Source organism: Mauremys mutica, chromosome 1, assembly GCF_020497125.1.
Source record: "Mauremys mutica isolate MM-2020 ecotype Southern chromosome 1, ASM2049712v1, whole genome shotgun sequence".
Taxonomy (NCBI): Eukaryota; Metazoa; Chordata; order Testudines; family Geoemydidae; genus Mauremys; species Mauremys mutica.
In genome coordinates this window covers 371404379-371421589 of record NC_059072.1, presented here as the reverse complement: position 1 = coordinate 371421589, position 17211 = coordinate 371404379, and the positions used below count along the sequence as shown (strand labels likewise).

At 53.1% G+C, this 17211-nt stretch overlaps 2 protein-coding genes across 2 annotated transcripts in view; one reads left to right on the top strand and one right to left on the bottom strand.

Annotated features, from left to right (window-relative positions):
• LOC123363115 (F-box/WD repeat-containing protein 7-like) overlaps nucleotides 1-2112 on the bottom strand; it is a 9212-nt gene extending 7100 nt beyond the window's left edge. Inside the window, exon 1 of the mRNA XM_045003917.1 lies at nucleotides 2102-2112. Coding sequence (XP_044859852.1) covers nucleotides 2102-2112 — 11 coding nt within the window. The remainder of the gene's footprint in view (nucleotides 1-2101) is intronic.
• Nucleotides 2113-5316: 3204 nt separating this feature from the next.
• Nucleotides 5317-17110, top strand: LOC123374894. Its single transcript, XM_045025283.1, has 2 exons — nucleotides 5317-5445; nucleotides 15667-17110. The coding sequence occupies exons 1-2, from the start codon at nucleotides 5424-5426 to the stop codon at nucleotides 16719-16721; spliced, it is 1077 nt and encodes a 358-aa protein (XP_044881218.1). The 5' UTR covers nucleotides 5317-5423; the 3' UTR covers nucleotides 16722-17110.
• Nucleotides 17111-17211: the final 101 nt, after the last annotated feature.

Here is a 17211-nt window from a genome sequence, read left to right as displayed (position 1 = left end):
CCCTAAACCCTAACCCCCTAACCCTAACCCTAACCCCCTAACCCTAACACCCGAACCTGAACCCTAACCCTAACCCTCACCCTGACCCTGACCCTAACCCTAACCCCCTAACCCTAACCCCTAACCCCTAAACCCTAACCCTAAACCCTAACCCTAAACCCTACCCCTACCCCTATCCCTAACCCCAACCCCAACCCTAACCCCCTAACCCCAACCCTAACCCTAACCCCCTAACCCTAACCCTGACCCTGACCCTAACCCTAACCCCCTAACCCTAACCCTAAACCCTACCCCTAACCCCTAACCCCTAACCCTAACCCCTAACCCTAACCCCAACCCCAACCCCAAAACCCTAACCCTAACCCTAAACCCTAAACCCTAACCCTAAACCCTAACCCTAACCCCTAAACCCTAACCCCTAACCCCTAACTCTAACCCCTAACCCCTAACCCTCTAACCCTAACCCTCAACCTCTAACCCTAAACCCTAACCCGACCCCGACCCCAACCCCAACCCTAACCCTAACCCCTAACCCTAACCCCTAACCCTCTAACCCTAACCCTCAACCTCTAACCCTAAACCCTAAACCCTAACCCTAACCCGACCCCAACCCCAACCCTAACCCCTAACCCTAAACCTCTAACCCTCTAACCCTAACCTAACCCTACACCTACCCCAACCCTAAACCCTAAACCCTACCCCTAACCCTAAACCCTAACCCTAACCCACTAACCCTAACCCACTAACCCCTAACCCTAACCCTCTAACCCTAACCCTCTAACCCTAACCCTAACCCTCTAACCCTAACCCTCTAACCCCCTAACCCTAACCTAACCCTAACCCTATCCCTAACCCTATCCCTCTCACCCTAACCCTAACCCTAACCCTCTAACCCTGACCCTGACCCTCACCCTGACCCTGACCCTAAACCCTACCCCTAACCCCTAACCCTAACCCCTGACCCCGACCCCTAACCCCCAACCTCAACCCCTAACCCTTAACCCTTAACCCCATCCCTAACCCCTGACCCCGACCCCTAACCCCAACCCCAATCCCTAACCCTTAACCCTAACCCCTAACCCTACCCCTAACCCTACCCCTAACCCAACTCTAAAACACAGGAGAAGGCACCAAATCTGCTCAAAAAGGCTGGAGCTCCCCTGTGGGGCTGCTCCGCACAGGGGGGGCGATACGCCGCCCCCCGGACCCTCCTGCCCCATTACCTGGCACTATATTTTCTTTCATATATAGTGCCACTCCCCGCCCCATTACCTGTTCTGTCCTTCCGATATATTTTGTACCCAGGAATGATTGTGTCTCATTGATTGTCCCCACTCGAACAGATTTCTGTGATGCCTGTTATAGCAATGTCCTCCTTTCATAGAATCATAGAATATCAGGGTTGGAAGCATAGGCATGTGCAGCACATTTCATTAGGGTGTGCACCCAAGGAGCCCCATCCCCACCCTGATCCACTCACTCCCACTTCCCACCCCCTGACTTCCCCCCTCAGAACCCCCAACCCCCGCTCCTTCTTGTCCCCTGACTGCTCCCTCCTGGGACCCTGCCCCTAACTGCCCCCCAGGACCCCATCCCCTATCTAAGTCTACGTGCTTCTTGTCGCCTGACTGCCCCCTCCTGAGCCCCTCCCCGTGTAACTGCCTCCCTAGGATCCTACCCCCTACCTGTCCCTTGACTGCCATGACCCTTAGCCACACCCCCACCACCAGACAGACCTCCGGGACTCCCACGCCTATCCAACCACTCCATGCCCCCTGACAGGATCCCCAGAACTCCCAGCCCATCCAACCGCCCTGCTCCGCTCCTTGTCCCTTGACCGCTCCCTCCAGAGACCCCCCTGCCCCCTAATCACCCCCCAGGACCCCACCAACTATCCAACCCCCCATCCCCTGACTGCCCCGACCCCTAACCACACCCCCACACCCTGACAGGCCCTTGGTATTTCCACACCTATCCAATGCCCCCATTCCTCATCCCCTGACTGCCCTCAAGACCCTGTGGCCCATATCCAACCCCCCCTCACCCGGCCCAGCCCCCTTACCTCACCACTGCTCAGAACAGAGTCCCCACCAAATCTCACCCCCTGGACATCCCCTTGACCAATGATGTGATGGCACATACGTGGCAGGCGCAGAGAGAGCCAACCAAGCTGGAGCACAACGGTGGAAGAGCACTATGACTGATGTAAATCAAAGGTCATGTGTAGCGCTGGGGAGGCAGCAATTGGCTGTGCAGGCCCGTGCGGGGGGGAAAGGGGGGGTCACAGTAGCAGTGTGGGGTTCACTGTGTGACACAATTACAACTTTGTGCAGCTGCTGTGGAAGTTTGTACAGGCAACAAATACACCCCGCGAGGGTGGGCGGGGGGGACCCTCTCACCCCGACTCATAGGTGCTGACTTTTGGTTTTGCCCGTGGGTGCCCTATCCTGGCTCCACCCCCTTATCCAAGGCTCCGCCCCCACTCCACCTCTTCCTCCCCATCCCCCTAGACCCCCCTGAACACCACCATCTTGCCAACTCCCTCCCCTAAATGCCTCCCACCAGCTGCTCACTCTTTCTGTCCCCTCCTGCCTTAAGGGTGAGAAGTGGGTGCTGGAGGGGCACTCTGCCAGTTTTGAGGGGAGGCTATTTTCAACTTATTTATACATTTTCATTCTAGTTATTGAAAGTGTGTCTAGCATTAGTATCTTCCCTTCCTGATGGTTCACAGTTCTTGCTCTCCACCTGTGTCCCTTTTCCCATCTCTCTCTGCTCCTCACTTCCTGGTGGCTCTGTTTAGCGCCTGCTCCTACCCACGCACTCAAAGCAGCTCTATCTCCATTGAACCCCGCCCCCTGCTGTCAGCCTAGAAACTACACGCCCTGACACAGAGAGAAATTTAATTCAACAGCTCAGCATAGAAATGGCCTGTTCATTCATTCTGCTGTGTCGCTCCAGCTCTTCCCAATCCCAGGCCTGCAGCCAACCCCCGCTTTGACTCCTCCACACATTCTACAACTTTTGTGGGAGGGGAGCCCCTAGTAGGACCATGGCTAAAGATGGGGGAGTGGGGGGCCAGTTGCTTCCTCCACCGGGCTGCAGCAGCCCAGCACCCTGAAGCAAGAGGAGCTCAGGTGTCCCAAGGTGAAGCAGGACAGCATCTCCTGACTTGAAGCTGATACAGGGGGATGGATGCAAAGGAAGGAATTCCCAGGAGCTGGAGGAGTAAGGGGGATCCAGGGGAAGGGAATCAATCCTTCCGTATGCTGGGAGGAGGGGATGCTGATCAGTGGGGGAGGGGATAAACTTCCTCTGGGAGGAAAAGTCCTCCAGGCAGGCTTGATCTGGGCATGGGGGAGGGGGAGACAGCTTTGAGCTGGGCATGCATTACTTTCCCAGGCATGAGAGAACCCTAGGTGCTGGGAGCTCCCACAGCCTGCCTGGGAGGGGTCTGGGCAGCATCCGGGCTTGGGGAGGCTGCTCATTTGCAGCTGGGGCTGGGGCTGCAGTGAAGCTGCTCTGGATGGGTAAAGAAGAGGGAGAGGGCAAGCTGTGGGCCCCAGCCCAATTTCACTCATCAGACACAAGTGAGAACTTTTCTTAAAGGACCCATGTCCTTTGGTTTGTCCCCCTGCCCAGCACTAAGGGGGTCTGCAGCTGGTTTCTCCTGGCTGAAGGGGGAGCACAGGTCCTGTGGGAAAACACCAGGGTGGGGTGATACTGGCTGGCTCCATCCTTGAGAAAGCCCCCAGCCCATACTGCCCCCAGCAGCCCCCTGGAGCCAGCTGAGAAGCTGCCCGCCCATCTCTCCCCAGCCCCATGCTGAGAGGCTGCCCACCCCACCCCTCCACGGCTAGCCCAGAAGCTGCCGGGCCGTGGCTGCTGGTCCTCCCTAGCCCAGCTCCGGCTACCCTGAAAATCAGAAAGACTCACCTCTGTCTACAGTCTGGGACTGTCAGCAGCCACAGGGGAAACAGCTGATAGGCGGGGACTTTGTGCCAAACAGCTGATTGGCTGCAGCCAGCCAAAGAGCTGATGAGGGCTGCTGCAGCATGCTAAATAGCTGATTGGCAGTTGCCAACAGCTGATCTCTCCGGGGAGGTGCTAAGCAGCCTCCTCCTCCCCGCTCCGAGCCTCCAGTGCGGGAGGGGGAGGAGCAGCCTTCCCAGGAGGAGCTCAGGCATGAGTAGCATGTGCCTGGTCACACCCAGCTAGGGTGATCAGATGTCCCGATAAAATCACGACTGTCCTGCTATTTAGGTGTTTGTCCCATGTCCTGACCAGTCTTTGGTCAGGACACAATTTGTCCCGCTGTTTCGTTCTGCTGGCAGCACTCACCTTTTTTTTTTCCCCCTCACTGCTCCACTGGCAGCATGCTTCTCCCTCCCTCCCTGCTCTGCTGGCAGCACTTGGCTTTTTTATTATTATTTGCTCCACCAGTGGACACCCCCCAAGTGTCCTGATATTTTCTCCCTCTCATCTGGTCACCCTATACCCAGCAAACCCTGTGCACATGCCTGTGGTTGGAAGGGACCTCAGGAGGTCATCTAGTCCAACCCGCTGCTCAAAGCAGGACCAATCCCCAGCTAAATTCCCAAATCCGTAAATGACCCCCTCAAGGATTGAACCCACAACCCTGGGTTTAGCAGGCCAATGCTCAAACCACTGACCTACCCATCCCTCCTTTAAAATGAAGCATTCTAGGTCACCCATCTTATTATTTAGCCTTCCAGCATTTACGTACAAGCACTTTAAAAACTTGTCACTGTTTATTTGTCTCCCCTTTTCTGATGTGTCAGATTCTTTTTTATGTGAATGTTTCTCATCTGATCTGGCCCATACTTTATCCTCTTCCATCCTGTGCTCCTGACTAGAACCTACAGAATCTCTATCAATAGACTCTCCTCTAAGAGAAGTCTCTGTCCAATCCACGTGCTCCTCTGCAGCAATCGGCTAGCCCCCATATCTTAGGTCACTGTATCCTGGAAAGAAATGACTCTGAGAAGGATTGGCTGGGTACAGTGGACGAGCAACTTGACATAACCTCCCAGTATTATGCTATCACAAAAAGGACTGATGTGATCATACAAACAGCCGGCTCCCAGTCTCCAGCTGCAGCCCGACCTTCACCCCTCCATTGTGCAGATGTACACAGAAATCCTTGCTTCTGTTTTCTCTGCCAGCACCGTCCTGTCTATTTGCTTCTGCCCTGCTAAAACACACATAAATTAACTATACTGGTGTAAAAATGAAAGTGCCATATCCTCAGTTTCACGTCACTTCCTTGTTCTCGGGTATTTCCTGTTTGCTTGCTCCAAACTCAGGTCAAAGAGCAGGCATTTGCTCAGCATATCAAGAGCAAGAAGCATTTAATCCCCAACGCTACTCTGTGGGATTTGGAACACAGCTGGGACATCACCAAGATGGATGCTCAGCTCAGAGGAGGTGAGTAAGCAGCTGGAATACAATTTGTAGAGGGACTTGAGATTAAAACTTGGTCACGCGTCCCACAACACTGAACTGTCCTACACTGACTTTCTGCTCCTAGAGTGCATTACTGCTCTGGCAATTGGAATAAACCGTGTACAGAGGTTTTGTACAAGCTGATTGTAACACTTTTCCATTTAAGGTTCATTGAGGCACAGGGTCAAGTACTTAATTGAAATTCAACATGTAACATCAATTCGGTTCCCCACATTTGCTAAATTTGTGATAATATATATATGTATAAAAATCACATTTATGTAGAAATTGCTAAAATATAACCCCACCCCACCCCCACATGGTATTCATCCCCCAAGGCATCATTGCCATCTAGACAGTTATAATTTTTGCATAATATAAATTATATATTTTTACTGGGCATGGAAGTCTGTATCTGGGGAAGAAAATTGCCATCATAACTTTTTTTAACCTTGCTTACTACATTTGCTTTCCTTATGTCTCAGGCACCGCTTCAAGCTTTTAAAATGTAATTGTCATTGGTGCCACAATTTTGTTAGGAAAATTTACCCATACTACCCTAGGAACTAGTCATCTGGGTCATCTGACTGAGATATGGTCACGTTTTCCAAGTATTCCCTTGCCAGATCTGTCTAATTGCCTTTATTATTTGCATTATACTAGCAGTGTTCAAACAACACAGTGGAGGAAACAGTCCTTTCCCACAGAGCATATATTAAAAAAAAAGTCCTGTCCAAATATCTGTTTTTCTATATTTTCTTGTAGTAGAGACATTCAAAAAGGACTTAAGTGTCTCACCCACTCTGGAGTCATCAATAATTTTATCCTCCCTCCTGTGGTAACAGACCAAATTTTTCCCTGAGACCTCCTTTTCCCATGATGTAGTTATAAAAGCCCTAATTTCCCTAATGGCCTATGGGCCATTCCCTAATGGCCTGTGTGTCATGGACTCAAAGATCGTGCCCACTCGTGGCCCTGTGCGGTCCGTGGGGGTTGCCCCTTTCAGTGAGACAGCCCTTCTCGGAGGTCCACTCTCTCTCGGGGTCAGGCCCCTCCACCTCCTGGAGCCGCACCTCTCTGAGCCTTAGCACATCTGTCTCTCGCCGTGGGCCCCCCCCCCTCAGGGAGTCCACGTGCTCTGGACCCCTGGGGCCTCCTCACCCACGAAGGGGTTGATGCAACCCTGTTCTCTAGACTGGAGTGACTTTCAGCCAGCATAAAACAGGAGGGTTTATTGAGAGTTGAACCCAGCACAGGAAACTCTCAGGGCCTCAAGCCTGGCCTCCCTCAGCACAGCATAACCCAGTCCCTCTGCAGCCAGATGGGCTCTACCTGCTCCCCCTCTCCAGCCCAGAGCCACTCTGCTTCCCAGCTGGGCCTCCGATATCCCTGGCCCCAAGCCCCGCCTCTGTCCATTGTCTTCTCTCCAGGTAAACAGGGTCATGGTAAACAGGAAGGCCTGGGTCTCCTCTCCTCTCAGCCCTCCTCTGGCCCCCCTCTAGCTGGAACCGGCTGGTCAGGTAACTGGGGTCCTCTCTTCGCAGCCCATTTTCCTCCCACTGGCCAGAACTGGCTGAGACTCCTGAGCCGGGTCACCAGGTCACCGATCGCTGGGGTTTCCATCCTCCAGGCCATCGGCCGGGGTCCCAAGCTCTGGTCCTCTATACCAACAAACTCCTTCTCCCCTCACCTCATTAAACCAGTAACACCCGGGGACACTGAGTCCCCCTCCCTCTGCATGCAACCCACTGGAAAACACAGAAAAACCAAGAAACCCCCGCCACTTTGTCACATCTCTCCCCCTTTCGTGGCTGAACGGAGCAGGGTCACTTAGCCAGTGACCTGGAGAAGTTCAGGGCCCCCACCCTGTGATAAAACATCGGCTATAACATTGGCCCTCCCCCTCACATGGACCACCTCCATGTCATACCCCTGGAGGAGCAGGCTCCATCTCAGCAGCTTGGCATTAGCCCCTTTCATTTGATGTAGCCACTCAGGGGTGAATGGTCAGTGTACACAGTGAAGTGCCGCCCAAATAGATACTGCTGCAGTTTTTTGAGGGCCCACACCATGGCCAGGCATTCCTTCTCTATGGCCACATAATGCTGCTCCCGGGGCAGCTGCTTCTTGCTCAGGTACACAGTGGGGTGTCTTTCCCCCTTAGTATCAGTTTGCATCAGCACTGCCCCCAGCCCTGTGTCTGAGAAGTTGGTGAACACCAGGAAGGTTTGTTAAAATCCGTGTTTACCATCACCAGGCCCTGGATAAGTGCCTCCTTCAACGCACAGAGAGCCCTCTGGCACTGCTCGGTCCAGACCACCTTGTCCGGCTTTCCCTTCTTACACAGCTCCGTGAGGCGAGCTGCTAGGGAGCTAAAGTGGGGCACAAACCTCCGGTAGTACCCCACCATCCCAATGAAAGTCTGTACCTGCGCCTTAGTCTGGGGAGCAGCCAATCTTGGATTGCCTCCACCTTGGCCGGCTCCGGCTTCAGGTGGCCGCCCCCCCACACACCTTGTGGCCCAGGTATGAAACTTCCACCATCCCCACCTTGCAATTTCCAGTTTTTATGGTCAGTCCTGCATCCTGGAGGCGACCCAGCACCCTCTGCACCTGGGACACATGTTCCTTCCAGGTCTGGCTAAAGACACATTATTGTCAATATACGCCAGAGCAAAGTCCTCCATCCCCCTTAGCAACTGATCCACCAGGTGCTGGAAGGTGGCAGGTGCCCCCTTGAGGCCGAAAAGTAGGACCAGGAACTTGAAGACCCCGATTGGGGTGGTGAAGGCAGACTTTGCCCTGGCATCCTGCCAGTACCTGCCAGTAGTCTTTGGTAAGATCCATGGTAGTGAGGTACCGGGCACCCCCCAATTTGTCTAGGATCCCATTGGTCCTAGGCATGGGGTAGGCATTGGACACAGTGATGGCACTGAGCCTCCGATAGTCCACACAGAACCGGATCGACCCATCCTTCTTGGGGACCAGCACCACAGGTGAGGCCCAGGGGCTGGCGGACAGCTGGATCACCCCTAAAGCCAGCATATCCCTAACCTCTCTCTCCAGGTCCTGGGCTATTTTCCCATTGACCCTGAATGGGGAACACCTGATAGAAGGGTTGGTTCCCGTCTCCACCCGGTGAACAGCCGGGTTAGTGAGCCCAGGCCGGTTGGAGAACAGCTACCTGTATGAATGCAGCACCTCTCTGATCTCCGCCTGTTGGGCAGGGGTTAACTGGTCACAGAGGTGAATTGATTCCAGCGAGGGGTTAGCCCCAGCCTCAAGGAGGAGTCCCACCAGGGGATCCTCTCCCTTCTCCTCTCACTGCCCACAAACAGCCAGCACCAACTTCTCCCTGTCCCAGTACGGTTTCATCATGACACGATACACCCGGTGGCTGTGAGCCCGGCTGGACAGTTCCACTACATAGTTCACCTTGTTTACTTGTCTGATGACTTTGAAGGGGCCGTCCCAGGCAGCTTGTTCTTCCTCATGGGGATGAGGAGCATCACCTGGTCCCCGGTAGCATAGGAGCGGGCCCATGCTGAGTGGTTGTACCAGACCTTCTGCTTCCTCTGGGCCCTTGCTAGGTTTCCCATAGCCAAGTCCATGAGCTACACGAGCTTTTCCCGGAAAGCCAGTACATACTCCACCACTGATTCCCTGTTGGGAGAGGCCTTTCCCTCCCACTTGGCCCTCATCAAGTCCAGGGGTCCCCTCACCTTCCTCTCGTACAGCAATTCGAAAGGGGAGAACCCTGTGGATTCCTGGGGCACTTCCCTACATGCGAACAGCAGGTGGGTAAATACTTATCCAGTCCTGTGGATGCTGGTCCATAAAGGTTTTCAGCACCCTCTTTAGGGTCCCATTGAATCTCTCCACCAGCTTGTTGGACTGAGGGTAGTAGGCTGAGGCCCAGGTGTGTTGGACCCCACACTTTTTCCACAAGCACTGGAGCAGGGTTGACATGAAGTTAGACCCCTGGTGTGTAAAGACCTCCTTGGGGAACCCCACTCTGCTGCCGATGGTCAGCAGTGCATCTGCCACGGTGTCTGCCTCGATAGAGGACAAGGCCACCGCCTCGGGGTAGCACGTAGCGAAATCCACTACCACCAGGACGTATTTCTTCCCTGCCTGGGTCACCCTGCTGAGGGGCCCCACTATGTCCACGGCCACCTTCTGGAAAGGCTCCTCTATGATGGGCAAAGGTCTCAGCGGTGCTTTACCCTTGTCCCGGGCCTTCCCCGCGCTCTGGCAGGGGTCACAGGACCTGCAATACTGTTGGACAGCATCAAAGACCCCAGGCCAGTAAAAGTGGTGCAGCAGCCTTTGCCTGGTGCGCCGGATGCCGATACCCTGACAGGGGAATTTCGTGGGCCAAGTACAACAGTTTGCGGTGGTACCTCTGGGGAACCACCAACTGCTTCCCACCTTTCCAAGATTCAGTTTCCCCTGAACCAGCCCATTCCTGGTACAGGAATCCCTTCTCCCACAAGAATTGCTCCCAGCGGTCCTCCCCACTGGAACTCTGCACCGCCGTGGCCCGCCAGGGCCCTCAGTTTCTCCAAGGAGGGATCCACCCGCAGCTCCATTTGGAATTCAGCTGCTGGGTCTGAGGATACAGCCCTGGCTGGTGGTGCCTCAGTTTCCCCACCTTGGGACGGAGGCTCCAGCCCAGCCCTGTCGAGCCCTACCCTTGGCGCTTCGGGCCCCCAACTTGGGAGGACCCGCGACCCTCGCTGGCTCTGGCTCCGGGTAAGGACCAGGGTGCTCCGAGTGCCATCCGGCCAGTTCTCCAAGTCATTACCCATTAGCACCTCGGTAGGCAGGTGATCATGCACCCAGGGACGGCTCCAGACCCCAGCATGCCAACCGTGTGCTTGGGGCAGCATGCCACGGGGGGTGCTCTGCCGGTCGCCGGGAGGGTGGCAAGTGGCTCCAGTGGACCTTCCGCAGGCATCCCTGCAGAGGGTCCGCTGGTCCCAGGGCTCCGGTGGACCTCCCGCAGACGTGCCTGCGGAGGGTCCGCTGGTCCAGCGAGGCTTCGGTGGAGCCGCGGGACCAGCGGACCCTCCACAGGCACGCCTGCGGGAGGTCCACCGGAGCCGCGGGACCAGCGACCGGTAAAATGCTTCCTGCGGCATGCCGCCCTGCTTGGGGCGGCGAAATGTCTAGAGCCGCCCCTGCATGCACCCCGATCTCTTTGGGTCCTTCCTTAGCCCCCCCCAATTTCAGGTGTATCCTTGCTACAGGCACCTTGATGGGGGGCCCAAACATTCCCCTCAGGGTCATGTAGGCATCGGGCACTAGCTGGTCTGGGTCCACCACCTCGGACCGCACCAGCATCACCTCCACACCCGTGTCCCAGAAGCCCTGGGTGCTCCTTCCCCTCACCTCACTGGGGATGATGTGGCGATTGTCCCCTGGGGCCTGTCCCACGCTCACCCGGCGGATGGAGTATGGGTGCTCTGGACCTGGGGCCCCGCCTTCCCCTGCTGGCCTGGCCTGGCGGGCCCCTCCCCCTGGCACAGACCTCTCGACTGTGGACCCCTGCACCAGCAGTGTCCCCGCTCAGTGGGCTTCCACCCAGTTCACACTGCGCGGGTTCTACTTGGCCGCCATTTCCTTCATCTTCAGGCACTGGGCCACCTTGTGCCCCTTTTGGCCACAGTAATTACATGTCAGGTCCCGCAAGTCCCATGCAGGGGGTCGGCCTGCCCCGGTGTTCCCGGCCACCCCTGAGCTGGGCTTCCTGGAGTCCCACCTTGGAGAGATCTCTGGCTGACTCCCTTTCTGAGCCCCCAATGTGGGCCTTCCTCCTGCCCCCAATCTGCTGTTCACAAACTCATCCGCCAGTGCCCCTGCACTGCGCAGATCCTTGGGCTTCCGGTCCACTAGCCACATCTTAAGGTCCGGAGGGCAGATGTCATACAGCTGCTCCAACCCCACCAGGTTATACACGTCCTCTGCGGTAGTGGCCCCTGCGCCCTTCCCCCACTTGCGGAGATATTCCCCCAGCAGGTTGGCAACCCATAAGAACATAAGAAAGGCCGTACCGGGTCAGACCAAAGGTCCATCTAGCCCAGTATCTGTCTACCGACAGTGGCCAATGCCAAGTGCCCCTGAGGGAGTGAACCTAAAAGGTAACGATCAAGTGATCTCTCTCCTGCCATCCATCTCCATCCTCTGACGAACAGAGGCTAGGGACACCATTCTTACCCATCCTGGCTAATAGCCATTTATGGACTTAGCCACCATGAATTTATCCAGTCCCCTTTTAAACATTGTTATAGTCCTAGCCTTCACAACCTCCTCAGGTAAGGAGTTCCACAAGTTGACTGTGCGCTGTGTGAAGAAGAACTTCCTTTTATTTGTTTTAAACCTGCTGCCTATTAATTTCATTTGGTGACCCCTAGTTCTTGTATTATGGGAATAAGTAAATAACTTTTCCTTATCCACTTTCTCAACATCACTCATGATTTTATATACCTCTATCATGTCCCCCCTTAGTCTTCTCTTTTCCAAACTGAAGAGTCCTAGCCTCTTTAATCTTTCCTCATATGGGACCCTCTCTAAACCCCTAATCATTTTAGTTGCTCTTTTCTGAACCTTTTCTAGTGCTAGAATATCTTTTTTGAGGTGAGGAGACCACATCTGTACACAGTATTCGAGATGTGGGTGTACCATGGATTTATATAAGGGCAATAATATATTCTCAGTCTTATTCTCTATCCCCTTTTTAATGATTCCTAACATCCTGTTTGCTTTTTTGACCGCCTCTGCACACTGCGTGGACATCTTCAGAGAACTATCCACGATAACTCCAAGATCTTTTTCCTGACTCGTTGTAGCTAAATTAGCCCCCATCATGTTGTATGTATAGTTGGGGTTATTTTTTCCAACGTGCATTACTTTACATTTATCCACATTAAATGTCATTTGCCATTTTGTTGCCCAATCACTTAGTTTTGTGAGATCTTTTTGAAGTTCTTCACAATCTGCTTTGGTCTTAACTATCTTGAGTAGTTTAGTATCATCTGCAAACTTTGCCACCTCACTGTTTACCCCTTTCTCCAGATCATTTATGAATAAATTGAATAGGATTGGTCCTAGGACTGACCCTTGGGGAACACCACTAGTTACCCCTCTCCATTCTGAGAATTTACCATTAATTCCTACCCTTTGTTCCCTGTCCATTAACCAGTTCTCAATCCATGAAAGGACCTTTCCTTTTATCCCATGACAGCTTAATTTACGTAAGAGCCTTTGGTGAGGGACCTTGTCAAAGGCTTTCTGGAAATCTAAGTACACTATGTCCACCGGATCCCCCTTGTCCACATGTTTGTTGACCCCTTCAAAGAACTCTAATAGATTAGTAAGACACGATTTCCCTTTACAGAAACCATGTTGACTATTGCTCAAGAGTTTATGTTTTTCTATGTGTCTGACAATTTTATTCTTTACTATTGTTTCAACTAATTTGCCCGGTACCGACGTTAGACTTACCGGTCTGTAATTGCCGGGATCACCCCTAGAGCCCTTTTTAAATATTGGCGTTACATTAGCTAACTTCCAGTCATTGGGTACCGAAGCCGATTTAAAGGACAGGTTACAAACCTTAGTTAATAGTTCCGCAACTTCACATTTGAGTTCTTTCAGAACTCTTGGGTGAATGCCATCTGGTCCCGGTGACTTGTTAATGTTGAGTTTATCAATTAATTCCAAAACCCCCTTGTAAGTGACCCCTGAGGTCATGCGTACACCCCGGAATCGTTTCCTATTCACCTTCGGGGGTCAGTTCAAACTTCAGCAGCAAAGCCTGTGTGAACAGGTCGAAGTCCCCCGTCTCAACACCATCCATTTGGCTGAACGCCTCTATGGCCTTGGGACCCAGCAGAGGGATCAGACAGTGGAGCCTGTCTGCAGGGTCAGTCTGGTTCAGATCACAAGCCTTCTCAAAGGCTGTGAGATAGGCATCAATATCTGCCCCCCTCCTTCAACTGGAGCAGCAGTTTGGTGTCTAGAGTCCCCACCCCACTGGCGTCTCGGGGCCCTTCCCCACTTACCCCCCGGCAGGCCCTCTTGGCCTGCCTCTCGTCCAACTCCAACTCGTGCTTCCGCTGTTCTGCACAATCCTCTCGTTCTCTCTCTCTGCCCACCAGCTGCCGCTCCTCCAGGGCTAGCTCCTTTGCTTTCAGCTCCGCTCTAGTTTCTGCAGCTCCTCTAGGGAGGAACCTGACTGGGGTCTCCCTGTGCTGACTGGGGAGTCGGGTCTGACACCCTCCCGGTCGCTACACAGACTGCCCTCATGGCTACTCCCCGGCTCACCAGGCATCCCGGGAGCCCCCCGGGGTCTGGAGCCTGTTCCTCAGACTGGTCATTCTCTACAAGCTGAGCAATCAGCCGCTCCTTAGGGAGCCTCCCCATGCTCAGCCCTCTCCCCCTGCACAGACCTGCCAGGTCGCTCTTACGGAGCTGGTTCTAGGCCATTTCCAGACTGGTTCCGAAGTTCAATACCCTCGTTCTATCGCTGCCAGCCACTCACTGCCAAGTGCCTGTGCTCGCAGCCAAATGTCTACAGGGTGCATCCGCCAACCATCCTCTGCTGCCACGTTGTCACGGACTCACAGATCGTGCCCACTCATGGCCCCGTGCAGTCCGTGGGGGGGGTGCCCCTTTCAGTGAGACAGCCCTTCTCGGGGGGTCCACACTCTCTCGGGGTCAGGCCCCTCCACCTCCTGGAGCCGCACCTCTCTGAGCCTTAGCACGTCTGTCTCTTGCCATGGCCTCCCTCAGGGAGTCCACGCGCTCTGGACCCCCCTGGGCCTCCTCACCCCCGAAGGGGTTGATGCCCCCTGTTCTCTAGACCGGAGTGACTCTCAGCCAGCGAGAGTTGAACCCAGCACAGGAAACTCTCAGGGCCTCAAGCCTGGACTCCCTCAGCACAGCATATCCCAGTCCCCCTGCAGCCAGGTGGGCTCTGCCTGCTCCCCCTCTCCAGCCCAGAGCCACTCTGCTTCCCAGCTGGGCCTCCGATATCCCTGGCCCCAAGCCCCGCCTCTGTCCATTGTCTTCTCTCCAGGTAAACAGGGTCATGGTAAACAGGAAGGCCTGGGTCTCCTCTCCTCTCAGCCCTCCTCTGGCCCCCTCTAGCTGGAACCGGCTGGTCAGGTCACCGGAGTCCTCTCTTTGCAGCCCATTGTCCTCCCACTGGTCAGAACTGGCTGTGACTCCTGAGCCGGGTCTCCGGGTCACCAGGTCACTGATCGCTGGGGTCTCCATCCTCCAGGCCATCGGCCAGAGTCCCAAGTTCCCTCTCCGGTCCTCTGTACCAACAAACTCCCTCTCCCCTCACCTCGTTAAACCAGTAACACCCGGGGACACTGAGTCCCCCTCCCTCTGCATGCAACCCACTGGAAAACACAGAAAAACCAAGAAAACCCCCCTCTTCGTCACACAATGTTAACTCATTCTGCCTTCTAGCTGCCCTTTTCTTCCTCTATAGCCATAGCCATAGAGTTGGCATAGCGTGTACCATATAGTGTCTTTGGATTTCCTCCATTTCCTTCATTATGGTGGATTCTTCCTCCCACTGTTCCTTAATCATTCCCAAACTCTGTTTTTATGAAATCAGATATCCTTGTAATGCTGCATTAGCCAGCTTTCTACTTGACTTACTTGTCTGTTGGAAATGCCCTGTCTCTCCTTTGACAGAAAGTTCCTGTTTCACTTCATTCCTACCTAGTTTAAAGTCACCAGGCAAGTCCAGTTAGCTGTGAAGCCTGGAAGCTGATCTATCTTTTAACTGAGCTCCCACAGTACTTAAAGGTTTAAATATTGTTTTTTAAAAGAAGGTTAAGTCAGATGCTTGGGTGATATAAATCAGCATAGATTCATGGATGACAGGCTGAGGATCTGGCCCACGGGGAGGATGTAAACCATATTGTACAGCTTCAGCAACAGAGGAAGTGTCGTATTAAAAGCAGAATACTGAGAGTCAGGACTCCTGGATTCTAGCCCCAATAACTGTAAAGCCTTTTTAGAGCCTTGAAAAGTAACACCCACAGAGATTTAAAAAACAGCAAAAGGCAATAAAATGCAAATCGTGAGCGCTGTGGGAACCATACAATTGTATTTCCTTCTGTATGGGCCTGTACTATCTACCAAATCATTATGGTATTTTTGCATTCTATCTTTCCACAAGGTCTCAGGAAGATGCCAGAAATGCTGCCCCATAGAAGTGCCCTTCTGGCTCTGCTCTTGATTGCTGCCATTCTGCCACTCGCATGCTCCTATGTTCTTATTCATCACACTAGCTCAGGAGGGCAATGCCAAGAGTCTTGTGAGTATCGTGGTTACAGTTACACTTGGTGCAAGCAACTAGGAGGCAAGAAGGCGGCCTGGGATTACTGCTCCTCAAAACCAGGTTTGGAGGCCTCTGGAAAACGTTGTGCAACTCCCTGCGAGCTCTGGGGTGCTTCTTACCATAGCTGCTATTTGCAGGATGGTAATTGGGGCTACTGTGGACTAATTACCAGATGGGATCACGCCAAATATTCCCAAGAGAACAAGCTGTGTATCAGCCAGTGCCGAGCAACCCAGGGAACTTTCCAGTGCAATACACTTGACGGCATTGAACCCTGCGCCCCCTTCCCTGATGTGACCACCAGAGGCCTCCCCTGCCACAACAACTACCGATGTGCCCGTTATGGGCACAGTGGATACCGGTGCCATACTGACAAAGACGAGGACAGCTGGGCATACTGTGGGAGGAGGAGCCTGGATGAATGTGTGTGGATTTCCCACCAGACCAATGCTACCCAAGGAGAGTTCTGCATCCTTAGTTATGCCCAAGGAGGAGACGACAATATCACTTTCCGCCGAGAGAGGCAAGACAAATTGATCCATCCTGCCAAAGAGCAGTTCCAAAATGCTACCTACCTTATTGATAGCATTACCTCCAGCATCAGCATCCCTGACTCTTGGGCCCTGGGCTCAGTGCATCTACACAAGCAGGAAGAAATCTTCTGTAAGGGTATCAACTACACCAACTTGGTGCTGCAAATAAGCAAATCCACAGAGTTCTATTTGCCTATCGCTCGGGTCCTCTTCCCAAAGACCCTGGATGCTGATGAGTTCCTGCGCTTAGCACTGTACACTAGTCTCCACAGTGCCTTTTACCCACCTGCTTACGCCATTGTTGTATCTCTTAATGAACCAATGTTGTGTTCTATTAACACCTATGACATGAAGAACTAATTCAACCTGCTCCTTGCTTGACATTGTCTAATTTTATGTTGCTGACTTCCCACATTAACACTTATTTAGTCTCCACACTATCACTGCCCATCATTTCACTGCAAAGATGCAAATACTATGATTGTTCATATTGTGTAAAACACTGAATCAAACAGAGTCCCTTCCTAAAAGCATTCTATCCTGAAACAGCATTCAGAGAGCTGCCTATTGCCAGTAGTTGTCTTTGTACACAGAGAGATCATAATCATTCATGCACGGTTGGAATGTGACTGATTCTGCTTGTGCACTGTTTGTACTAATCTCTCTCCATATGAGGTTATATTTTTGAATTAATTATCTCCCCTTGGTACAGATGACATTTCAAATAAAGGGAAAACTTCTTGTGATTATGTGCAGTTATTACATTTTTACATGCAGAATCTCACTTCTTGCCATACAAGATGAACCCATCCAATCCAATAGCTCAATTAAATACCCAAAAGCTTAATTA